General features: G+C 46.6%; 1 protein-coding gene across 1 annotated transcript in view; it reads left to right on the top strand.

Annotated features, from left to right (window-relative positions):
* LOC119454145 (axoneme-associated protein mst101(2)-like) overlaps positions 1 to 25,980 on the top strand; it is a 101,282-nt gene extending 75,302 nt beyond the window's left edge. Inside the window, exons 19-27 of the mRNA XM_049667945.1 lie at positions 1,055 to 1,150; positions 8,073 to 8,168; positions 16,721 to 16,819; positions 18,528 to 18,623; positions 22,089 to 22,184; positions 22,876 to 22,971; positions 23,104 to 23,202; positions 24,559 to 24,654; positions 25,532 to 25,980. Of these exons, the coding sequence (XP_049523902.1) occupies positions 1,055 to 1,150; positions 8,073 to 8,168; positions 16,721 to 16,819; positions 18,528 to 18,623; positions 22,089 to 22,184; positions 22,876 to 22,971; positions 23,104 to 23,202; positions 24,559 to 24,654; positions 25,532 to 25,674 (917 nt within the window). The 3' untranslated portion in view covers positions 25,675 to 25,980. The remainder of the gene's footprint in view (positions 1 to 1,054; positions 1,151 to 8,072; positions 8,169 to 16,720; positions 16,820 to 18,527; positions 18,624 to 22,088; positions 22,185 to 22,875; positions 22,972 to 23,103; positions 23,203 to 24,558; positions 24,655 to 25,531) is intronic.
* Positions 25,981 to 26,049: the final 69 nt, after the last annotated feature.

The following is a 26,049-nucleotide window of genomic DNA, read 5'->3' as shown; positions in this document are numbered from 1 at the left end:
TCGATTGACATCAGCGTGCAGGGCGTGTGTAACTGTATCACAGTAGAGCCAAAAGCTTTGGCAAAGCCTTGCTTTGGAAAAAGCTTTAGCAAGTAACGCAAAGCTTGATAGTGCAATGCATTCAGTACTGTCCTCAGACCCGAGTGGACTTGGGCTTTCCTCCCTCCGTCTGTTCATTACAACGCTTACCATTAATTTGGAAACGGCAGTGACTCAGCAGCTATGACGTTCTTCTGAGCACAAGGACGCGGGTTCGATTCCCTACAGCAGCGGTCGCATTCCGATGGGCGCAGAATGCGACAAACGCTGGTGTACCTAGATTTAGGAACACCTTAAAGAAAACCCTCATGCGGTCGAAATTAATCCAAGGCAACCCGATACGTACAGCTTCTCTCATTTTTTTCGTGTGCTGCTTTGAGACGGTAAAAAAACCCACCATTTTATTCTTTTATGATCTTCAGTCAGGGTATACACTCTTTCATTAGCAAAAAAAAATTTTTCTTAGTTCTATCCAGTGGCGGCAAGATAACCAGAGGTATTGATCTGCGGATGATATGAGCCCCTCTGTATACTCGATCACTTCAATTCAGTGTACAGACTATACGACATACGACCACTTTACTGAAGGCCCAACCATGTGTGATGGGACGTTCGATATGTGCCACGTTTTATCGGCAATGGTGAAAAAAAACTTGTTTTTCTCGTAATGTCTGTACACAGTAATCGCCTTTTGTGTGCGTTAAGCCTGTGATGTCATTTTTCTTTAAAGAAGACGTCACACGGCTGAGTGGGCTTCATTAATAATTTATTTTGAAGTAATTACGCGGATTCACTAGAAAAATGCACACGTGATGATTCTACTGCATTAAAATTCTTCCACCAGAGAACGCCTTGTAATAAAATTACGTTAACTAACACGCTCATCCACAGCCCCCATAATTTCTGATTCAAGAGGTTATTGGGAAACAGTTTGTAACTAAATTACCGATGCTTGAGCAGTAGATGTGAACGACTAGCCTAATTTCATTCGATCTTTCTTTTTTTTTTCATACAGATACACAACGAGACAGTTGCAACGAAGAAGAGAAGAAGGAGTGCCAGTCACTGGAAAAAGCATGCGACTTCAGTACTGGTGCTGTTGTGTGCACTGGTAAGCAGGAAACCTCTCCTACAATTCTCATGTGATGCCAACTGAATTTGTGAGAAAATGTGCGTATTTTGGGGGCAGTCATGGCGCCAGCCTTCATGTGCCGACAACGTGACAAAGTCTGACTAGTATACTTGTTGAGTATCCGTCAGGTATTTGACAAATTAAGTAACACGAAACCATGTCCTTTAAACATAGCGCATTCGCAACCAAAGTTGCGCGTAATTTAAACCAGCGTGCAAATTATGCATTCGCAGCTACAAAAGTTTTTGGGCAGTTTTGTTTAAAAGTTGCTTCGCTTGTCATGTGACGCACATTAACTAACACAATTTGTACCAAACTATCTACATAGTTTACAAGTTTTGATTTTGTTTGCTTTAATGTGCAGGTTGTATATTATGTTCCTTACACCTCACAATTGAAAATCTGGCTGAGGCTACACCAAATCAGTGCTCACATACCAATGACCGTATTAGAGCCACACTATTGAACAAAAAGATGAAACCGTGGAGTTTGCACATCAGAATTTCTGTCTACCCCAAAAACAAGCCAATGAAAGTCAAACACATAGAACGAATGAATAAACCTTTATTTGAAACAGTGATTTGTCAGTCGAGGTGGGAGGGTCCCTTATTCCAGGAACCCTCTGGCCTGGATCGCCCACCAGACCCGATCGACGAGTTCGCGCTGGTCGACCAGGTCCGGCTTGGAGATTGCAGCCTCTCACGTTTCAGTGAGGAGGTCTGCGTCTGCTGCTACTGGTTGTGTCGCTGTGATGCGCGCTCCGGTGTTCTTGCATTGCAGTAGGAGGTGCGCCATTGTGTCTGGCACATTGCAGTGTGGACAGGTGTAGCTGTATAGCGTCGGTTGGAAACGATGCAGTAATGTTCCATGGATGAAGGTATTGCTCTGGAGTCGCCTGTATAGTCGGTGCCTTCGTTTCTCGTTAGTTTTGAATGTGGTGGAGGGTATACCCTGCGTTTAAGCCGATAGTGCTGCAGTAGTGCTAGGTAAGTTAGTGGTATTGTTTCCACTTCCTCCGCTGATGTGGGTGGGTGGGACATGTCTAGAATCTCGAGCGGGGTGGCCCGGTTGACGCTTGCGCGGGCCGCGGTGTGTGCCACTTCATTCCCCTCGAGTCCCTCGTGTCTCGGAACCCACATAATGCAGGTGTAGGGAGGACGAGTGTCGTCACATTTCAGTATGTTGATAGCTTTGATGGAGATCCTGCCCTTCATGTAGTTGCGTGCCGCTGTTGGAGAGACGGTGAAGACCACTAAGGTACCCTTGCTTGTATGCGTGGCGAGCGCGTGGTTCGGGATGATTTTTCTATAATGGACAACGATGCCAACGCCGACACAGGATTTTCTGCGACATGGTTATCACGTTAAAATATTGTGGCACAGAAGTAGCCCTAGCATTTTTATCGCTGTTTCTATTGGCTATAACGTAACTCAGACACAATTTTCATAATTTCATAGTAGACTTCTTTCCGTGTGGTGTATGGTGTGGTGGGCCATGTGGTGGTTCATCGTGCACAGCCCAGGTGCCAGCTGTGTGGGATGGACCACCACACAGCCGACAAAACTTGTAAAGCCAGGTTCAAGAAACCATATATAGTCAAGCACCGACAATGGCTTCGCCAAGAACAAGCAATCAAACAACACGAAGAACAGCAGCAGCAGCTTTACTTCGCGGACGGGCCTACCGAGCGAGGCAGATCCAGGTCCAGAAGCAGAGCAACGACTAAGGACAGATCTTGATCCAGGTCGCTGGCAAGATACAGGTCCAGGTCGCGGGAAAGACAGGCAAACCCAGCTATTACGCCTAAGGTGAGCTGGTCAGATGCGGTGAAAGGGCCGCGGCCTGGGAAACCTGAGGGGACTGCACATAATTCTAACAATACTAACGAAATAGCTGAGATGAAGAAAGAGAATGTGCAATTGAGAGAGCTAATTGCACAGTTAACCAAGGAGATTCAGGAGCTCAAGAGGGACAAAAATCAGACAAACAAACGCGATCCCCGAGCCCCGAGAGACTGGAGGTAATTCAAGAAACTAGAATGGAAGAGGCTAATACTCCACCTCCACCCAAGAGAAAGGCGACCAGGGACACAGCTACGGTTCAAACCCAGAACTTCAACCAGGCAATTTCCGACCAGCAGAAGGCAGCTAAGGAACAGGCAGAAACTACCAGCAATCTTTTGCTGGCAATCTCGGTGATCTTGAGCAGGCTAGATAAAATGGAGGCCAATATGGCCGAAATCATTATTACTAGAATAACAGAACTTATCCCGAGAAGAACCCCATCGCCTCCAATCAACAACACTCCTGTGATCACCTCGGCAGGGAATCTACAAAATTTACAAGCAGCTGGGAATTCCAGCCCTTCTAACATTGTTTTAAGAGCGCCCTCCTTCCTTCCGCTACCCTCCGCGGTAACCCCACCATAAGATGGGAAAGCGTGAGAAAAGAGACCTTATCATATGGCAGTGGAATTGCAGGAGCTACGAAGCCAAAAAGGCGGTCCTGCAACAATACCTTAGAAACAAGACTAAACTGGACGTTATGATTCTTCAGGAAACACATGGACTAGCGAAACAGCCGGGATATCAAGCTATCGGGCCCCCGAACGGGAATAACAGAACATTAACTACACTAGTAAGGAAAGGGCTAGTGGTGATTCGGCATGAAACCCAAATCTCAGACATTGAGCACGTGCTAATAAAGCTCTTCCCCAGATGGAGGAAATTCTCAAGTATATTTATTCTAAATTTATATAGTAATCCAACCCAAAAAAGACAGCGCTTCATAACTCTCGTTAGAAAAGCTGTGGTGATGGCAGGGACTATAGTCCTCTGATCATAGGGAGAGACTTCAATGCCCGCACGGTGCCTGGGAGTATTATTATACAAGAGTAAAAGGCAAAATGCTGTGGCAAGACGTTCAAGATACAGAGTTAACGCTCGTAAATGAGGCCGCCTCCCCTACTCGTACAATGAGCGGGCTCAACGGAAATACCACACCGGATCTAACAATCGTCAATAAGGTGGTAACGGTCAAATGGAGAAACACCTTCGAAGACCTTGGGAGCAATCATAGAATTATAGAAATCAAGATCGAAGAAGCCGTAGATGCCAAAAATAATAAAGCCGTTAAATGGATCGACTGGGATAAGTTTCGCAAAATAAGAGACAACAGGAAGCAATAGCTGATCGAAAACATAGAACAATGAGCTAGAGACGTCATCAAAGACGTAAGCGTTGCCACACTATCACGCCGGGCCAACCGGCAGAGAAGATTGGTGGTCGTCTCGCACATATGTGGGAGGCGAAACAGTCTTTACAACATAGATGGCGTCAACAAAAGTACAATAGGAGTCTACGTAAGCGAATAGCTGAGTTAAACAAAAAGATTGAAGAGCATAGCAAACAGTTATGCAAACAGCAATGGGATGAGTTCTGCAATGCTATGGATGGTCAGATTTTTGCTGGCCAGACGTGGCGTATACTCAAATACCTGCTAGATCCAGACAATCTCAAAATAGCTCAAATCTCAATACAGTAGAACCCCGCTGTTACGTTCCCGGGTGCTGCGTTTTCCCGGCTGTTACGTCGTTTTCGGCCGGTCCCGGCACAGCTCCCATAGAACCCAATGCATTGGTAACCCCGCTGTTACGTCGCAACTGTGGGACCGTTCCCGCATCATACGTTGCGAACTGCCACACCGCGCCGGCCCGAGCGGCCATTTTGACTTTTCATGTCGCTTGGCTTGGTTGCTTGACGATGGCATTGGCCGCCCAAAGTGCTGGGGGCGACATTTATTACGTATTTTCGGTTTCCGCCAGCAAAAGTATGGCCTTTGATATCCGCTTTTGCTATCTAAAGATGATGCCTATGACGCGTTGCGGCCCTAAAATTGGTTTTGGCTCATAGATGTTCCGTATAAAGTTCAAAGGCGATAACGCCGTCGCCGCGCGCCGTATGCTTTCTCTCGCGCGCGAGACGCAGTCGTCGGCTCCCCTCGCACGCTTTCACTCGCACATACAGCATACGGCGCGCGGCGACGTATGCTGTATGTGCGAGTGAAAGCTTGCGAGGGAAGCCGCGCGGCCGTATGCTGAATGTGCGAGTGAAAGGTTGCGAGGGAAGCCGACGACCGCGTCTCGCGCGCGAAAGAAAAGCAGAGAGGAAGCGCGCCTCCTTCCGTTGCTCTCGAGGCACCAGCGAGCGAGGATTGGGGGGGGGGGGGGCAGCGTTGTGCTCTGGCATCATACTGCGCGGCGGCGCGCGCGCGGTCCCGCGGGCCTTATCTTGAAAGCGATCTGCGTGGGGGCAGATTCTACGCAGTGTAGGTGCGTCGGCGGTTCGTGGCTTTGTGCGTGCTGCGTGTTCTCGGCGCTCAGTTTGGGTTGAAGCGATAGACAACAGCACGAAGGTCACTTCGCTCGCTTCTGCAGCGACGCTTAACTGCGCGTGTCCGCGCTCATCGAGTGTGATGTGTTCATGTTTGCCTGTGGGCGCTGACACCATGTTTGTTAATTAGTTAATAACCGAATGTTTACAAGTTTATACAGACGATAAAACTACTATTCTTTGTATAGCTCATCGCAATCGATACTTCGGCTGTCGGACGAAACTACTTTTTGTCGCACGTAAGAATTAAAATAATATTGTGTGCAGTTCAACACTACTCCAATTTCTCAATTTTTCCTGTTTCCTGGCTCTTGCGTTTCCCGGCTCTTACGTTATTTTTTTACAGTCCCGTGAAAAACGTAACAGCGGGGTTCTACTGTATAACTTGCGAAAACTTATGCACGGACACAAAGGGAAGGAAGATGAACTCATCGCTGAGGCAAGCGCTACATACCTTCCCTTCAACCCAATAGTCGAGCATTGGCGGTATGAGGGAAAGCCTAATGTGTCCTTGGATGAGGACTTCACTACACAAGAGATTAGAGCAGTGCTGCAAAAACTCAATACTAAATCTGCCCCGGGGCCAGACAGGATTAATAACAAGATGCTAAGAAACCTGGATGATCAAGCAATAGAGAATATCACGAAATACGTAAACGAATGCTGGGCCAAGGGCTCTATACTACAACAGTGGAAGGAAGCCTGAGGTCATACTTATTCCCAAACCTGGAAACCAATTAATATCTCAAATCTGCGGCCCATACCTCTAACCTCTTGCGCAGGAAAGCTTATGGAGCATACATTCCTTATCAGAGTAAACAATTACCTGAAAGAAAACGAAATATATTCCAAATACTATGTTGGGCTTTCGGGCTGGACTCTCTACTCAGGACGTTATGCGGCAAATCAAGCAGCAAGTACTAGACAGTAAAACGAGGTCCACGAGAGCTACCTTAGGGTTGGATCTCAAGAAAGCATTCGACAAAGCAGCACATTCGGCCATACTCAGTCGGGTGAGTCACCTAAACCTAGGAGAAAGGGCGTACAATTACATCCTGAGACTTCCTAACGAATAGGAAGGCCTACCCTCACGACTGGGGGAACTCAAGTCAGAGGTGAGCGACATGGGCAGTTCGGGTACGCCTCAGGGCTCCGTGATATCGCCCATGCTCTTTAATCTCATTATGATAGGATTGCCGGAAAAGCTCGAAGACATTGAAGAAATCAATCACTCCTTGTACACGGATGACATTACCATATGGATCTCGCAAGACAGTGATGGAGAGATAGAACAGAAATTACAGGAAGCGGTAGGTAAAGTGCAGAAGTACCTTACAGGCACGGGGCTTGAACGCTCCCCAGAGAAATCAGAGCTTCTCCTTTACAGACCCACCCTCAAGGACAGGCCACCCAAGGGGTACATCAAAGAGAGAGAGTACGAGGAGATACAGATTTGAACGAAGAATGGCGGGGCCATCCCCATCGTCCAACAAATTGGAGTCCTGGGACTCAATATTGAGTCGAAAGGAACTAACGGCGAAACCCTTAGAAAGCTTGTGACCAAGGTCACTAACGCTATTAGGCTGATTAGGAGAATCACGAACAAGTATCAGGGAATGACGGAGGCTAGCATTGTTAGGCTCATTCAATATTTTGCTATAAGCCACATCATTTACGTAGCTGCGTACCTTAACTGGTACAAGGCAGAAATTACAAAATCAATACGCTTATAAGGAAAGCTTTTAAGCAGGCCCTAGGCTTGCCCTACAGCACCAGTACAGAGAGATTAATGCAGCTGGGCATGCATAACAGCTTAGAAAAATTGATTGAAGCTCAGCAGATAGCTCAGCTAGAAAGACTCGCCAGCATCCAGACTGGCAGAAGTATATTCGATAAATTATGAATAAATTACCATAACCAGCAAGGACCAAGGTTACGTTGGCCAGAGAGACTGCTCATCGTGTTGCGCGAGGACTGACTAACCGCGCCCGACGAGAGGGGGGGGGGGGGGGAGCTCTGGCCGAGGAGGAGATGGAACGGATATATAGGGCTAGACTTTTCTCATTCAGTGACATTACCCAATTCTACAGAAAGTCGAGGTGTATATATACACCTCCTAACCCAAAATTAAACAGGTCTCAGGCGGTTGACTGGAGGCGCCTTCAAAACAGGACTTACACGAACCCGGTACATCTTAACCGCATGTTTCCAGATTTATACCCGGAGGCCAAATATAAGTTATGTGATGGTAGAGGAGCCACCCTAGAGCACATACTCTGGGATTGTGAAATAGTTCAGAAGAGAATTGCAGTCCCCCTGGATGAACTAAGGGCGCAGTGGAGAACCGCACTGACTAGCTCTGATCTTCAGGACCAACTTTGGGCCATCCAGCAAGCCCGGGAAGCTACCGAGAGACAGGGTCTCTCTGCTGCCCCCGGCGCGGCCTAGACCCAGGCCAACAATTTGCAGGATATGTATTAAAGTTGTCTCACACACACATTCTTTCCGCAGATCCAGTACGAAACAGTTGCAATGAAGAAGAAGAAGAAACATGCACCTCGATGGAAATGGTATGCGAGTTCACCGACGGCATGGCTATATGCATTGGTAAGAGTTATATGGCAGCTTTATATTGCGTGTTTTTCTTTTAGGTAACATAATTTATAAAAATTACCTGTGGTAGACAGCACAATTTTAATTTTTGTGGATTGCTCGAAGAGGCGGATATTACTTGCACGCAATAGAAAAATGCATAATTTACAAATTAACAAGATTTCACCTGTCAATTTTTTTAACTACATAACTTATGGTACACATTGAAATTCACGTACTGAAGCCAGTGAGCGCTAAAGGTACAACTCACTTGCAACAACTTTTGAATCTATCCCCAGTATTGTGTATACGGCTCCGAGTGTCGAGGGTAAAAACATTGTTGTTATACTGAGTTTCTTTTACCAAAATGCCTTTTTTATGTGCTACAGGACAAACATAACTGGCACACCACAAATGCATTTTGTCACACGTTTTGGAACGCATATCTCGAAACTGGTTTCATCCTTATAATAAGTTATAATTGGATATGTCTTGTGAACTTTAGGACAGGCGTGACATTGCGCCAGCCTTTTTCTTTTTTCAGTAGAATACAGTCCACGCTCATAATTCGGTCAGCTCTTTCTCCGAGCAACCAACAAATTGGTTAGCAGGAAACCTCTCTCACGATTCTCCTCTGATGCCAACCGAATTCGTGAGAAAATGTCTTTTGGTCACTGATGGCGCGTGATGTGTCGACATTCACTTAACATAGTCTGAAAAGCATATTTGGTGAGTATCCGACAAGTACACTAACCTCACTGGCTACAAGTCGTAAATTGTAATATGTTGTAATATGTGCCAAAGTAATCAGAAACACAATTAGCGAAAATTGGTTAGTCTTCAGTTCACTATTTTTAAACGTCTTTATTTCTGTATTTAATAGGCGAAACCTTGCAGCAGAACTTTATTACCTTATAACTCCAAGACGAGGTATCATACATAAAGGGTGATTCAGATGATTCGTCAATAACGGTGAGGGTCACCAGGGCCGGGATTTGGTAGGCGATGCCGTTAAAGTAATAATGCCTTTTCGCGCTTATCGCGGCTTTGCAGTGGTCAGCAGCGAAATTAAGACAACCCGCGCCTAAATACCCTTGGGACAAAGTCGGTCTTGCCTTCCAAGTACTAAAAATGTAAATTCTGAGGTTTTATATGATTATGAGACACGCCGTAGTGGGGAATTCCATGAAGGAACAACTCAAGTAACGGGGACAAATTTCAGCCAGGAATATAAACAGCTAAACAAGAGTACGAAGCTCGCATACGTAGAAGAAATTGTGGAAACCTGCAATACACTACACCTCTCGGATTCTACCACATCTAGCTCGGTAGCCCGCTAGTGCCATTCACCGAGTTGTTCAACTTTTTAGATGAAACTGGCTATTTACATCAACTATAAAGTAACACAGCTTTTACTGCCCTAACATTGGTTTTTTATTGTCTTGTGACTGGCGCAGCATGTCCTTAGTCGCTTTTGCGCCATTAAACCAGAATTAACTAACATCTAGCTCGACGGCCAGTCCCTGAACCGATTTTCGACATCAATCGAAGTCTTCCGATGCGTAAACAGGAACAGCTTCGAAGTCGTCTACTAAGTCTTCCGATGCGTAAACAGGAACAGCTTCGAAGTCTTCTACAACGGCACAAAGACTGCTTTTCGGCGTCAACGAAGACTCGACAAACCCTAATTGCTAAGCACGACATAATCACCGAAGAATGCGCTCAACCACTCCGTCAGAGCCCCTACCGAGTTTCCACACGAGAATGTGAAGCTATAAAGCAACAAGTCGACGCAGTGCTGCGCGACGAAATTATTCAGCCTTCAAAAAGCCCGCGGGCATCTCAAATCAAATCAAATTTTATTGAGCACCACACACGGATATCTAGGGGCGCAGACAATAAGCCTATACAAAGGCTTGACTAGGGGCCTGCGCCCCCTATAGAAACATTTGACCTTGCGGACAGCATATTTATAAAATAGAAAAAAAGCAAGAGGGTCTATACATACAGCCTACAATAGAAGTTTACACAATAATTAGCCACAATAAACTGCAGTAAAAACAAACAAAAATGTGCACACGACCTGTGCACCAACCATATGTATACAAATGGGCGTGCATGTAAAAAGTAAACGAAGTAATGATAGCTAGTAAGAACCGCGTTATAAAAATACAAGAGCAATTTACTTAAACTATTCTTCTTTCTGGGGTTTTACGTGCCAAAACCAGTTCTGATTATGAGGCACGCCGTAGTGGACGGCTCCGGTTTAATTTTGACCACCTGGGGTTCTTTAACGTGCACTACAACGCATTTCGCCTCCATGCATATAGAAAAATGCATAAATGAAACATGACAAAATATATAACACCAAGCAGAACCAATATTTTCTTTATTAAATATAGGTTTTATTTAGGTATGGCAAGGTGTGTGATAGTTTCTGTCGGCCATATTCTGTGCGAATTTTCGGTCAATACCAGCTAGTGGCAATCCGTGTTTCATGAGTGCGTTGTTGTTACCGCAGATCTACCATAGTTAGAAGAATCACTGCTGTTGTCTTAGCGAAGAAGAAGGGTGGAGAAGTGGAATTTTGCATCCATTATCGTCGGCTCAGAAATGTACACGTGCAAATATCTATTTCAACGACAATTGTCGTCTATCTTGCACGCCCGTTACTTCCATGTCGTGCTGTCGTGCTCTCAGACTGCCCGCGAATCTACCGGCGGGAATCCACCTCGCAAGTAGCTAGCAATGAAGGCCGTTCGTAAGTGAGCGTCCGCCCACTGGTAGGATCAAGAAACCGCATCGTTACAGGCCTGGCGCTGTGGCTCTGCGCGAGATTCGGCGATGTCAAAACGGAACCGACTTTTGTGAGGGGGCCCTTCTCTGTAGCCATAACACTATAGTGACGGGGTAACCGCAGCCGATTCAGAACTTGTGTAATAGTGGACCTTTCCGTCTGGTTTCATGGCACCACGCAAAGGCATTAGGTTTTGGTTGTGGGATTCTGGGTTCGTATCGCGTCTTTGGCAACTATTTTTTAAGCGTTGCTTCATGATTATTTTCTTCGTTTGACTTCTGCAGTACATGTTCTTTCGTTCAGCTTCACCAGTACGCCTGACAGGGAAGGCTCCTGACAAGGGGAGAGAAGTGATCTTTTGCGTAGCCCAGGGATAGGGGGTTGGGGACTCAGGTAGATGCCGCTTTAGCAGCCGCAGACCATATTATTAATGATGTAATTAATACGTGCTTAATGTGCGCCCTATTGGCATGGGCCAACCACTAACTAGCGATACCCTTTGCACATAACATACGATGAAAAAAAGGGGCCCACTCACTTTAGCATCTAAACAGAGAGGGGGCCCGTCATTATAGTATATAGACTATTATGACAGCCCCCCCCCCCCCCCCCGTAGTAAGTGCCTACCCAAAAAGTCCAAGGACACCTAAGCACTTCTTATGAGTTGTGAACGCAAAAGCATTAGCGTCCAATTGAATGCCGCTGAGCGCTCCTTCGAGTTATGAACTCCTCATGGGCAAGCGAGCACGTTTAGATGCTTGGCCATTTGACGCTTTCGCTTAAAAAGGACAGATTTTGACCTGCAAGCTACTGTTGGTCCCTCGTCGGTCCCTTCGAAGAAAGCAATTCACGCGAAGCACCGTTACCAAAATGCCAAAATATATGCAACTTGCATGACGCATCCGTAGAGAACGTGCCCGGCCACTTTCCAGCACTTCACGGTGCTGATCATTTATATTTTCACTCCGCGTTGTCATCAGATCATTACCGTGATTGTTTTTAGCTACATGATAACAAATAAAGTCCCCTTCCACTGCAAAAAAGAAGAAAGGCAGCATTTGTGTCGTGTGGTTCTCCTTTTAGTCCTTGTGTTGTTTTTGAGCTGAAAAATTAAGAATTAGAATTGTTCCTCAATGTTCTTGGCACCTATTGAGCCAAATAAAACATGTTGCCACCAGAACTTTTTTATTAACAGCTTTGTCTACAAAAGGCATTAAATTTGCGCCTCCAGAATATAATCTTATTTTACTAAACAATGCTCATGGCCACAATTATTCAGAACAAAGCGCAGTGCACATAGAATCAGAAGAAAATGGAGCTCTGTGCCTGTATAATTTTGATGCGAAAGCATCAAATGAACCATTGAGCGAAAAAGCCGGCGGTGGTAGCAGCGAAACGGCACCTAAATTCCCATTGGCTGCGACGCCTGGTCACGAGCGCATCTCTACGGAGCAGAGCGAATGGAACCGAACCCCTCCTGATGCATTAGCGCGCCAGGTGTTGCGTGAGGGCAGAGGGCATCGCCGCGACGCCACGTCACCCTCGCTCTCAGAAGGCCGGGTGCGGTCCGTATCTCTCTCTCTCTCACCCCCACTAGGCTTAGCTCCTGCGCGCGCCTGTCGGCCTTGGTGGCCGCTGCTGCTTACTCTGTCTCTCATCGCGCAGGACGTCGGTGGCATGCAGCGTTGGCACTGCAGGTTGCTGCTGCTTGCTGGCTCAGGCAGCACGTACCACTATGATACATTACTCGCAGCGCAAGACTCAAAGGACCACTCAGCGGCGTTCATCATCATCAGCCTATATCTATGTCCACTGCAGCATGAAGGCCTCTCCCTGTGACCTCCACTTACCCCTGTCTTGCGCTAGCTGATTCCAACTTGCGCCTGCAAATTTCCTAACTTCATCACCCCACCTAGTTTTCTGCCGTCCTCGACTGCGCTTCAAGTCCTCGACTGCGCTCGACAGCGGCGTTCAATTGGACGTTAATGCTTTCGCATTCACAACTCATAAGAAATGCTTAGGTGTCCTTGGATTTTTTAAATGTTGAAAGATAAAAAAATATCAAATAAGTTTTCTTTCATATTTACGAAACACTTTAGATTCGATGTAGCATACTATTAGTAGACGCTTATTACACACAGCCTGGAACGTTCCAACTAGTTCGCTTTAAAGAGCTGAAAAGTTGTCGCTGAAAACCTAGATCCGCTATCCATCCCCACTTACGTACACAACAGAGCTTGTCTTTACAACCCCTGTAGGTGTTACCCACATATGCTCATGAAGTTCTTCCTGTATACGTAAACTTCAGTAAGGGGTCATCGCTAACATCTTTGCACCGGATTGACCCCGTTGTCTCATCCAATACACATTGAGCAAGCATATAAGTCGCCAAAAGCCATTACGACATCACCTGATCAGAGACAGGATGGTCAAGGACCGCGGCATTCTCTGGTCGGTAGGCGGCAGGCTCGAGCTAGTGTTGTGTGTCACCCTTATTCGAGCTGGTCGCTGGGTGGACTGCGGTAGTGTGGCCCAGGTTGGCCGCCGACGCCTCCTTGTCCAACGTTTAGGCGAGGGGCTTCGCGGTCACGGCCACGACTCACCTGCGCTGCCGACTCTTGCAAGCGAGAAGGGACGGCTGCAGAGCACGGGGGGATGACCGTCTGCAGATGGGATGGCCGCAGTCCGCTTCTTTTTTCAATGCTGTTAGCATTCTTACGAAAACTCACGCTATGTCAGTTGTCTACTGTCTGTCCATCTTTTGGACTATGTCTCTAACCGTTTACCCGCCAACTGGGGTAACTGGATAGTCCATGGTCTGATAGGTAGAGTGTTGGGCTGGTGTTCTGAGGTAACCGGGTTCAAAACCAACCGTCAAACCAACTTCAGTCACTGCGTATGTGACACGGGGCATGTGCCGACCTTCAATGAAGGACTTCGACGCCATCTTGGGTCAACACGTATGTGCCATTGAATATGCGTAATACTTCAATGGAAAGAAAATCATAAATCTTTTCCGGTGCAGGGCGGAATCGAACCTGCGTCGTGTATATTCAGACAATCTTGTCTAATACATATTCCCACTGTCGAAGCCTGCGCGTGCCGCCGCTAGATGGCGCGGTGTGTCCAGAGGGAAGCGCCAGAGAGGAACCGCGCTGCATACCCGCCTCATACATGACACGTCTCTGAGGCGGCAATAATGTGCGTCATACATTATTTCAATGCTAATCGCATGAACGTCGGCAGTCGTCGTGAGATAGGTTCTGTCATGATTTTTTTGTTTTTGTAATAATAGTTTTAACAGAGAGAGAACACTCATTGGCTGTTATCTATATCGCACGCGCGCCCAAATAGTACTGCATGTTGTAGGCGTGTCATGACGGCCAGTGTACCGGACACTTGGGCTTTAGTGGGACGTTAGCGGGCATGCACCAGGAAAACTTATAGGCCGTCGCTATATTCGAAGACATTGAGAAGTCGGTCCTCGCGACAGCACTCGTGCGAGAACGTCTGGTCCCTGAAGATACCTGTTGAGAGCAGGCACTTAACTGTACATCTTATGGAGCATTCGTTCAATTTTAATTTGCCTAAAGACAGGCTTTCTAGAAAAAATATTTTAAGTAATGGTGTCTTTAGCAATACAGTTTGTCGACAGCCATGGTGAGATGGGTTCTGCGGGAATTTCTAATGTATTTGGTGGGCTTTCTTTTGAACCCAGAAAGGAGAGTCATGCAAGGGATAGCGCGCTACAAACAAATGTTGATGCTTTTGAATGTTCTAAAACATAGCGTTGGCTAATTACATGCGTAATAACTAAACAGTGAATTAATAATCGCAAACTAATTATGAACCATACAAAAATACTGCACGCTTCCTCAGGTTGCTGCTAAGAACATGCGGTTGGTTTCATCTGCATAGAAGGCTTTGCTTTATTTTTTGTAGCGTTAGCTACACTGGCCTAGCCAAGCCCGTTTCGCGCGGCACATCAAGAGCCGTGCTGCGCATGCGCAAGGATCAGTGATGTCACACGGCTTGCGCAGCGCACCGGAGCCGGCACCTCTCGCGCACTCCGCCGCCGCCGCGCGCGACTCACCGCCGCCGGTCTGCGCATTCCAGAGGAGTGACGTCGTAGTCGTGGTAGACGCACTGGCGCCGGCGCGCGCTCGTCTTGCAGTCGCCGTCTGACACAGCGCTGGAGCCGCTGCGCTTCTGACTGGCGTTTGCCAGTGTGGTATAGCCATGGAGAAGGAGAGCGCAAATGCTGCTCAACAGCGCAGAAGAACGGAGAAGCTTGACTCATCGGATCCCGAAGTAGTTGCCTGGCAATTAGCGGTTGAGCGTAGGAGGAATGAATACATGTGCCACATAATACGTATACCGCGTGTGTGTCATTGGAGCAGCAGTAAGCATGACAATCAAGCTAATCCTTGACAATCTAGACAACCAGGAAAGCTAAGAATAATCAGCTGAACCTTTGCTAACGCTACGTAATCCTGGCATAGCCGAGCTAAGCCACTGCAACTTTTTAACTTGGTGCGTGATAGCTCGAACACCCAGTATATGTTGCTTAGGCAGTAGCTGCCGCCAGCAAGAGACTCCGCAAACACCCCCGTTAATAATCACGTTGATGAACGAAGACTGCGCGCAACGCATTCGCGGCTTCCTTGTATGCGGGCTTTTTGTTGCTTGACAAGCTCTGGGCCATGCGTCTAGCACAATAATACGACCAAACAAATTCTTCACATCGCGTCACATGCCATCACACAAAGTCCACCTTTTCCGTCCTTGCTGTATTAATCTTGCGACCTCTCTCCCCTGGGGCCTCTCAATTGCCATTCACCTCCGCCCACGCTCAGTAGCACGTAGGCAATTCCTTAGAGCGCAGCTCGTGGGCGCCCGCTTCTTAAGCGAGCGTCGGCGTCCCTCGTAACCGAGCGAACGAGCACAACGAAGGATGAAAAAGCGAAAGCGGAGGGCAGCGGGGGATGAAAGCCGGCGACACCGAAGAGAGCGGAAAGCGGAGCAGGAGGGTGCAGCGGAACCGCGAGGCGGAAAGCGGAAGAGTAATGTATGGCGAAAGCGTGAGAAGGAAAGCGTAGTGCCGCTCCAGACGGGCTCTGCGGCGACGATGGCTACGAGATGGCGCCAGAGTAGCGCAGGCCTTCTGTTCACCGATGACGCCACCAATACCATATATGGAAACAAAGCGTTTCAATACCGGAGGCCTGTTTGCGTCGGCTGCTGTGAATCGCGCCCACGCGTCACCCATGCGCTGCCTCTCGCGATTTCACGATTAGTGAGGCAGTCGCGCCACACTTCGCTCCGTTTGCAACGTGCCGCACGAGACAGCTGATTGTCCACGCCAGCCACTATATCGCGAAATAAAAACACGTATAGAGCTGCGCTCAAATTTCGCACCAGGGAGTATCGTAATCTTCGTTGAATTTTTTATAGTGCCAAGTGCATACTTCATCGTTTTTGCAATATGCGTATCAGCATAAATGTCCTTTAAACCTAGCTCTGCCAGAAATCGGCGCTTTAAAATAAACTTTGCTGCACGGTTCTGAATAGATTCAAGAGCTTTTAGACAGGTTAGAAAGATGTGGGTCCCATCATGCGCCTGCGTACTCCATGTCCGGGCAGTGCTAGATAAGCTAGTGCTTTAACACAGGGCGAGGAAGGAAGCAAGTTATGGTTCAGCAGTACGCAGTAGTATTGTAATGTGGTATATGCTTTTAAAATTTGCTCTCTCTCTCTCTCTCTCTCATAGATCCAACTCGCAACAAGTGCACTAAGAAGGAGCAGAAAGCGTGCCAAGCGAATGAAAAAAAAGAATGCGACTTCACCGCCCATGCAGCCACGTGCATTGGTAAGAAACCAGTCTCTGAAGAATATGTTACAATCGCGAGCTGCTTGTTGCAACCGGGGTAGAAAGGAACACCGGATACTGACAGGCGTTCTTTGCTGCTCCTGTTCCCAACCGTCTTTCTTGCATCTGCATGAAGATTTTCCCCCAACAATTTTTTTTCCTTAAAGCTTTGTGCCTAGTCCAAATTAAAGCACTGTACAGCTAATCTCTTGCTTATTCAAAGTGTTCACGAAGGAAAAGTATTCTCGAATAGAGGCTTTTCTCCAATCGAAAGAATCTTAAATATTAGTGCAGAGTACATGATGATGTATAATGTGTTGATGAATCGGGTGACCTTTATTGTTTATTGCCTAAAGTTGCTTAGTTCCATTTTACAGCTAACTCAACGGCCGTAGTGTTCCCTAATAATTCTTGAATTTTTGACACGCGCTATCTTTCTAGGTTAATTATATCTGATTACGTTTCCTAAATTCGGTAATGTTCCTTTTATCATAGCTGCATCACACTGTGCATCACTATTGCTTACTCCGTTTGATTGATGGTTTCCTGTGTTATTTATAAAATTGATTTCATTGTGTGTCACGTTTTTGCTGACGTGCGCGCCAATGCCCCTGCACTTTGTAATGCGTAAAGCCCTGAAGTACATTAAATAAATAAATAACTATGTAAATCTCCGAAAAAGGCATGGGTTCAAAACTCAACGAAACAACTTGAACAGTAGGTGTCAGAAGTAACGGACAGGACATTTGAGCGGTGGCCCTCTGCCATGGCCTTTCGTACGGCTTCGGCTACAAATGTGCATACTTGGCCATTCAGCTCAGTGGCGAGCAAATCTCGGGCGAAGCTTATTTCACAGCAAAGTCGTCTAGCGCCTCGAAATAAATCCTCTCTAAAGGGATTCCGAGAGGATTTATTTCGAGGCGGTTAGAGTGATTTGTTGTGAAATTAGCTTCGCCCAGAAATCTAGCGCTCCCGAAACCCCCTCGCCCTTCTACACCCCTTACCGCCGGGCACTTTCGACACCTGACGTAAGTTGATCACAAGAGGGGTTAGTTTTTTTTTTTTTTTTTCGGAAATTAAAAGCAACAAGGACAATGAACTGTGGGCAAGTATGGTTCATCCTTAGAGATCCTATAGATACAGCCTCCGCGAGGCATGTCAGCACCTTATAACGGCGATATTAGCGATAGTGCGCGCATGCGCACCAGTCCTCTTTACAAATAAAAAAAAACTGCGTAAAGCAGAACACGTGCACAACTAAAAGGTTATCTACGATAGGTTTTTCATTGTTTATTTTTAATTACTGAACTCGCGCATGCACCCTAGCATTGAGATGTAAAAAAAAACTACGAAAGTTAAGAAAATTTATCAGCACATACAAGGTGTTGTCTGTGAACGACGGGGCTTCACGGGCAACAAAAGCAGGGCATGTGCACTGTTGAAGGGAAGAGCGTAACAGAGGATACTCGGACTTGAGAGTGATTGGTGCACTTGCGCGCATAATAGCCAATCTCGCCACTTGTCGTCGTTATAAGGCGCTGACATAAGGCGCTGATGATCAACGCTCGCGCGATATTCTTAAAAATCTGGGAGGCTGTACAAGCTGTATAGAACGAATACGACCGTGAAGCTCTGAAATTTGAGTTTTTAGTAACTTGCAAGACCATAGTTTTGGGCTATACGATTTCCGAATTTTCTCTCGTATCAGATAACCAGCGCACCACATGCAATGAAGAAGAGGAGCAGATATGCAAGAAGAAGGGAAAATACTGCGACTTCAGCGCCGGCGTCGCTCTCTGCGTCGGTAAGCCATTCTATTCGAACACAGTCTGCCTTGACCACTTACACTCCTTCCAGATTAAAACTGCCCCTTTCATACACGTGTTTCCATCTGGCGACGAAACTTATTTTTGAATATTCCGACTAGTGACGCCCAAATAAAAATCTTTCAACAAAGCGCCGAAAGTAAAGTTTACTTTCGGCTAACCAAAAAAAAAGTAGAGGTACCACACGAAAGGCAAAGCGTCGATTGCGATAGCAAATTATTAGATAGCAATACCCAGTAAGGTTAGTAGTTCTATCGGCGTATAAATTACCGTAAACATCCAATTACTAATCCTTCTTTTTCTGTCTGGGCTTTTACGTGCCAAAAACCAGTTCTGCTTATGAGGCACGCCATAGTGGAGGGCTCCGGATTAATTTTGACCGCCTGGGGTTCTTTAACGTGCACTACAACGCAAGCACAAGGGCGTTTTTTGCATTTCGCCTCCATCAAAACGAGGCCGCCGCGGCCGGGATTCGATCCCCCTACCTCGTGCTCAGCAGCGCAACGCCTTAGCTGACTGAGCCACCGCGGTGGGTGAATTACTAGTTAAATGAACAAGCATGGTGTCACGCGCGCACAGGCAAACATGAACACATCTCACTCGATGACCGCGGACACTCGCTGTCGGAACGTTGACGCGATGAAGCGGCAGCAGCGGCGAGCGAAACGCCCTTTGTGCTGCCTCTATCTTCGACGCGAACTATAGGCGCGCGACAACACTGGACCTCTTCGATTATCCGTCTCTGACAGTCCCGGACTGTCCGAGAAGCTGCACACGCAACGCTCATTGGCTGAAAGCACTGCTTCGAGCAGTCTGGGACTGTCAGGGACGGATAATCGAAGAGGCCCACTGCGAGCGTGAAGCCATCAGCTTTCTCAGGCCGGCTAGCCTCTGAACCTGCGCTGCTGAGCACGAGATCGCGGGATCAAATCCCGGCCGCGGTGGCCGCATTTCGATGGAGGCGAAATGCAAAAACGCCTGTGCGCTTGCGTTGTAGTGCACGTTAAAGAACCCCAGGTGGTCAAAATTAATCCGGAGCCCTCCACTACAGCGTGCCTCATAATCAGAACTGGTATTGGCACGTAAAACCCCAGAAAGAAGAAGCAGCTTTCGAACCCAACGTTGATTACCTCCAAGACAGGGAGCAGCAGCCGCGGCCCGAGTAGAAGCGGAGACTCGCGCTACCCTGCCACCGCACCAAGCCACCATCCTTCTCGGCTCACCCTCGCATGCTTTCCCTCGCACCTACAGCATACGGCGCGCGGCCGCGATCTCATCGCACTTCGACTTTATACGAAACATCACTGCTACGCCAACGCCGATTGCGACGCCCGAGGGTTGACATAATTGCTATCGCAATACAGAATATATCATGTCACTTTGTTACGGAGCTTGATGCAAAACAACGGTACTTAAAGATGTCAACTGTCAGATTTGAATAGCAGTTCGACGTGTTATTCTGTAAAATTATGGGGTTTTACGTGCCAAAACCACGATTATGAGGTATGCCGTAGAGGAGGACTCCGGAAATTTGAACCACCTGGGGTTCTTTAACGTGCACCTAAATCTAAATACACGGGTGTTTTCGCAATTCGCCCCTATCGAAATGCGACCGCCGTGGCTGGGATTCGATCCCGCGACCTCGTGCTCAGCAGCCCAACACCATAGCCGCTGAGGTGTTGTTCTGTATAACTGACTGCTAACTATAGTGTTAGTTCTTGCATCCAAAGGCTCTTAACATGAGCAGCCCATCTACTTGCAACAAATATTTCAGCTGTTTCCATAATATAATGCATCATCTATACGAGATTATTGGAAATCAATTAATTTTGCAGTTATGACGACTGGGTTAATGTGACGTAAATATTCACGCTACAAAAAAGATTTTTACCTGCCAAGATTGTGCCGTGTTTATATAAATATATTTGAATTTGGAGACTTTAAGAAACAGTCAGTCATATATTGTGACTCAGGGGGCTAGTCCAGTACCCCGTGATGTTCAAGCTAAGAGTAAGTTGTTTTTTCTTCGTGCACATATGTATCTTTCCTTAACACCTTTGTGCGGCGCTGAGGTTTTCTGCGTCTGGAAGAACGGGCAAAAATAAAACACGAGGCACCGAGAATTGCGGGGAACTCAGCACTTTCCTCATCTGTTCTCCATTTAGTATTCCTTTACAGCGTAAGCTGTTATGGGCTCATTCCAATAGCCGTTTCGGTTCGCGATGATGCCGCCGCCGGCGTTTGGCGGCGTAACCGCTATCGCCGGAAATGCGAAAAAATGTACCCGCTCTCCGCCGGGATTGAACCCAGACCCGCTGCGTGGGAGTCGGATACTTTACCACTGAGCCACGCAAGCGCTTGCTGTCAGGCAGAAGAAAAATTCCCTTTATAGGCAGGCGCGCAGGGGCAGACGACCCGAGCCTCCGCCAGTATGGTGGCGCCATCTAGTTCAGGTGCCTGGAACCGCCGCGTGAGACGAGATGCGATTCAGACGCGATGCGATTCAGACAAGGCGCGCAATCAACGCTATCCCGATGTTAGATGTGGGCCACGTATTCTAGGTACCTCTTCGGTACACGTTATGGCGTCTCCTCGCAAGGTACGAACCATTGCTGAAGAAGCGAATCGTAGAGCTACGTGCGCGGCTACAACCAGGCATCATCGGGCTCAGCAGACTGCTGTCCGGAAAGCATTACAAGCCGCAGCTCGCCGTCGACGCCGGGCGGACAGTTCAGATCGTTCTCGTCAAAATCGAGGCGAAGACACTTTGCCGCGAAGACCCTGTTGTTGGTGGTGCCAAAATTGGAGCTACTCTTGCGCCACTCAACCATCTTACGCTGTGACTGTGCTGCGTGTGCTGCGCAGACCTGTGACTTTTTTGTGTGTGCTGTTTTTTTTTAACTAGCCTTTCTTCGCAAACCCTGCCAGACTTTGCTGACCGCGACGGCTGCTGCCTCATCGAAAAGAGCGCGTGCGTCAGTTCGGTCAACGAGGCAGGAATAAAACAGGCGAAAATTAATTAACCTCGCCACTGTCTTTCACGTCATCTCTATCGCTTCTCTCTGCCAGGCAAGTCTCCTTGCCATTTTTCCTGACGTCACATAGCCTTCGACGTCATATCATTCGTCCTCGTGATGTCACTACGTCGACCTGCCAGTGTGCATTCGCATGAGCACGCTGTTTGCATTTCAACGCAGCTTGTGAAAGTTGTAGGGGGGGGGGGGGGAGTTGAATATAAAGATCGGTACAAGATTTCACGTAGTGCAGAATGACAGTAAATACAAGTGCCCGTGTCACATTTACTTTATAACGTTTTGAATTCACCGCTTCACAGAGATTCACTTTTTCCCCCTTTATCGACGAGCGAACGAATGCGCCAACTTCCACAAGTGTTTTCATGATCTAAAAAGCTTTCATTGGTTTCGTTCTTTTCTCCTGGACAGCCCCGAGACGCACAAAATGTAACGAAGAGGAGAAGGCCGAATGCCTGGAAAGGGGATTGGAATGTGATTTCTCGCTCGGCGCAGCTCTGTGCGTCGGTAAGCACACGCCACGTTGTGCGATGCGTGATCGCGATTCGTTCACTCATTTATTTGCTCTCTCACTTCTATTTGAAATTTACCAGAAGTGGGCTAGATGGCATTGGTAGGGTGGCTAGAACCTAGCCACCCTAGCATTGGTAAAAGCGACCAAAGTACCCGACTAGACCATGTCACCTTAACAAGTCTCCGTTTTACACGTGGGAATGGAATTATGTATAAGCATGGATGCTTGTATCAGGCAGGCACCGCTACAGCGACATGAAAAGTGCATTGTCAATGAGCCGGATAAGTCGTCGGATTGTTCATTTCTCACAAGTACATAGCAACGAAAAGCGCGACAGCAGAATTACACACTAAATTATGTCGTGAACTATATGCGCCGCACAAGTAAAACAAACGAAAACCGGCTACATTTTATTTGCGCATGCATATTACCAATAAACATGTCGTATATAGAACACAAGGAAACATGTATAGAGCTATAACCTAGCAATACATTGCATAAACGATGGTATAAAAAACAGTGAGAAGATTTGAAATTTCTGTTTTCCGTTCCGCCAAAGATAGGCCTTCCTTCATGCGAATTTCCGGCTTTTGCGACATGTAGAAGCGGCAATTGGTCATTAGTTCCACAAACATCACGTCGCCAGTTCTTTTTTTTTTTCACATAGTTGTTTCCTTTTCGTAGACAATGAGCGCACGGTGTGCAATGAGGAAGAGACCGAAGTATGCAACTTAAGGGACGAAGAGTGCGACTTCACTGCACACGCACCATTTTGCATAGGTAAGCGACTATATATCCCCGATAAGTTGTGATTAACGATGTTTGCCGCTGGCAGTCTTTTGCAAGTGACACTCGTAACTATGCACATCTTGTTTTGATGCAACTTCATTTTTTAATTGTTTTTTCTGGTAGATCCAAATCGTAGAGATTGCAATCAAGAGGAAAAGCAAAAGTGTCAAACCGTCGGCAAAGGGTGCGATTTCGTAGACGGGGCCGCTTTGTGCTATGGGGGTAAGGAGCTGCTCTCGTTGTTGAAAAAAAGAAAAGACTTCGGCTTGTTAAAAATTTCCGTCTTTGATATTTTGCTTGTTCTGCTATGTTTGTGTGTGTGCGTGTGTGTGTTCGTGTGTGTATGCGTGCGTGCGCACGTGTGTGTGTTCTGCTGTCCTCGTGGTCTTTGCCACCGTAACTCAACTACAGGGAAGCTGACTTTTAATGTTTAAAACACAAGAAAGCGCGATAAGTATATAAGATTTACGCGAATATCTGAAATTTCTAACACGAATCAAATGCTTCTTCTGCTTAAAACCACTGTATACCTAATTCCAGAAGCCAATTTTGTCGAAATAACCCCGCCATTCTACCGAGTAGGCTGGGTTAACGCAAATATTGAAAGGTCCTTGCTCGCTGAGAAAAGCACGCGTGTTTATAGCTGGTCATGCATTTGAAATACCCGTAGCCCAACCAGAAAATGGTTTTTACCTCTGATATTATCAGGTGCACGTATTGTTTTTGATGGTGACCATATTTCCCTACATCACTTCCATTTGTCGCTCGGCTAATTTACGAGCTTCGCAGGCTCACCGACTTTCGTATAGCATTGTATGTAGTGAAAAAAAAATATAAACTTTAACCCCCCCCCCTTATTCTCCATTTTCTATTTATAGATGTATAAAATTATTACTTATTAGATTATTTAATCTCCGATGTCCGTATTTTTATGTGCTTCTTCAATTTAATTTCAAAATTTCACTACTTGAAAACAGCTAGTTACAGGCTGATGCATAAATGGATATCCCTTTGGCTGACCACTGTAAGCTGTACGTGGTAAAATTAGCATGTGCAAGCGCTGTCCTTTACAATATCTTCTGCAATTTATCAATATTCCAGCCCTATATTCCAATTCAGCATCCATATAATAGCCACTTTCATTAACGTAAGCAGATTGAGATTGTTGAGTTGAGCTGAGTCGCCGTGTACAGGGGCTCTCCGGTAACTTTCGCATTTATTCATTTCTTTATTTATTTATTTATTTTTTATTGGAGGGGGGGGGGGGGAGGCTTGTCTTAGTTTAAACGTTATCATAGATTAAAAAAACCCTAGTTTCCCTGAGCCTTATCACTTCGTTGAGTTTTAAGGTCACCCAGAATTGTGCACTTGATTCACTTGCGGGACTGCTGTTGCGCACGAAATTATTAAGTGAATAATTCATCAAAATTAAGCCGGCGAATAATAAGTTAACATTTTTTATTCAGAGTACCAGTTACATTCTCAACAAAACAATCTTCCCCTGGTAAACAACACATAATGACTAGACCCTATACTATACATTGTAATTTGTCCTGTTGGTTTATTTTCCTTCACCAGACCCTCCGCGCACAAAATGTAACCCCACCGAGACAGAAGAGTGCGCTAAAACAGGAAAGGGATGCTTGTTTATCGGTGGAGGGGCTATTTGTGCAGGTAAGATGCAGCCAGTAGACTTCACGACACGCTGAAGATCACGCTCTTTCTTTCTCTTTTATTTTCTTTCTTCTTTTTTTTTCCTTTTAGGACAAGAGTGGCGTGTTCACAGTGTCTCGGCGTAATACGAATTTGTTATGGTGATGCATTTACTGAAAATATAGTCTGGCCAACATTTTGTACAGGATCAAGCTAGAGTAATAAGAAGATCCAACGGGCTCTGCTCTTTAATGCGAATAGCATTACTTGCCTACTTCAGCCGTTTTGAGCCTATCTATTTATCTATCTATCTATCTATCTACATAGCCTCTTACGCCAGCCCAGCGGCCCACGTTGTCTACCTGCTTGGGCCGCTAGGTATGTGCTCTTTGTCCTGCGACACTCATGTCGTCGTCGTCACGTCGTTGTCATTATACCATCGTCATAATTTAAGAATCAGCATGTCATTGTCGTCATGTCAACATCGTTATACGCCTTTGTCATTCTATCGATATCATTCCTACTTCATCATTCAATCGTCACTGTGTCTGCGTCACACAGTCGTCTTCATGCCTCCATGCTCATGGGCCACATAGGCAAGTGAGTGCTACAGCTAAGTTGGATGATATCGGAGTATGTGACACATAGCCGAAGAAACGAAAGTCTCAGAATTACCACTATACACGTGTCAAATAAACGTGACATCAGGATTGTGGTCTGTTGCTACGCTGCTCGACTGCTATTCGCGTTACCGTTGACAGTCGTCGCAAGACGAGTTCTGTCGTAATTTGTGTTAGCTAAAACGATACGAAGAAAGAAAACAATGCAGCCAGAAAGTGCGCGGGGGATACCAATTGTTATGTTTAATTAATTCATGCTCGTGTTATTTTCTGGACAGGAAAGATACGCACGAAATGCAACGAGGAAGAGGAGGAAAAGTGCAAGAAACTGAAACGAAAATGCGAGTTTGTCGGGGGAGCTGCTCTTTGCACAGGCAAGTATGCCGTCATCGTCGTCAGCGTGTTGCGGTTAGCGCACTGAGCGCGCTGGAAAGAAAAATAGAGCAGGCTATGCAAGGCATATATAACTGGCTATGATGACCCTCGGTGTATCTCCAAGCAACGGCACACAACATTACCTTGGTTCTGGCCAGCTACGTAGCATTTGCGTGTTTAAAGTTTGTCCCAAATTAAGTAAACACCCTGTATTTGTTTTTCTGCAGCCTACCTTTGTCTGCTAGATTTGGTGGTTATGCTCGCCTAAACGACAGTTCCCTTGACAGTTCTTACTTCAGTACCTCCGATACAGTATACACATTATTCTTGAACTAATGCACGTGCATTGCCCAGAAACTATTAACTATTAAACTAGAAACTATGAGCAGAATAAAGCCCCGCGAAGTCGGCGTTTCCTCTT

This window comes from Dermacentor silvarum, chromosome 5 (assembly GCF_013339745.2).
Source record: "Dermacentor silvarum isolate Dsil-2018 chromosome 5, BIME_Dsil_1.4, whole genome shotgun sequence".
Taxonomy (NCBI): Eukaryota; Metazoa; Arthropoda; class Arachnida; order Ixodida; family Ixodidae; genus Dermacentor; species Dermacentor silvarum.
This window is presented reverse-complemented; position numbering and strand designations above follow the sequence as displayed.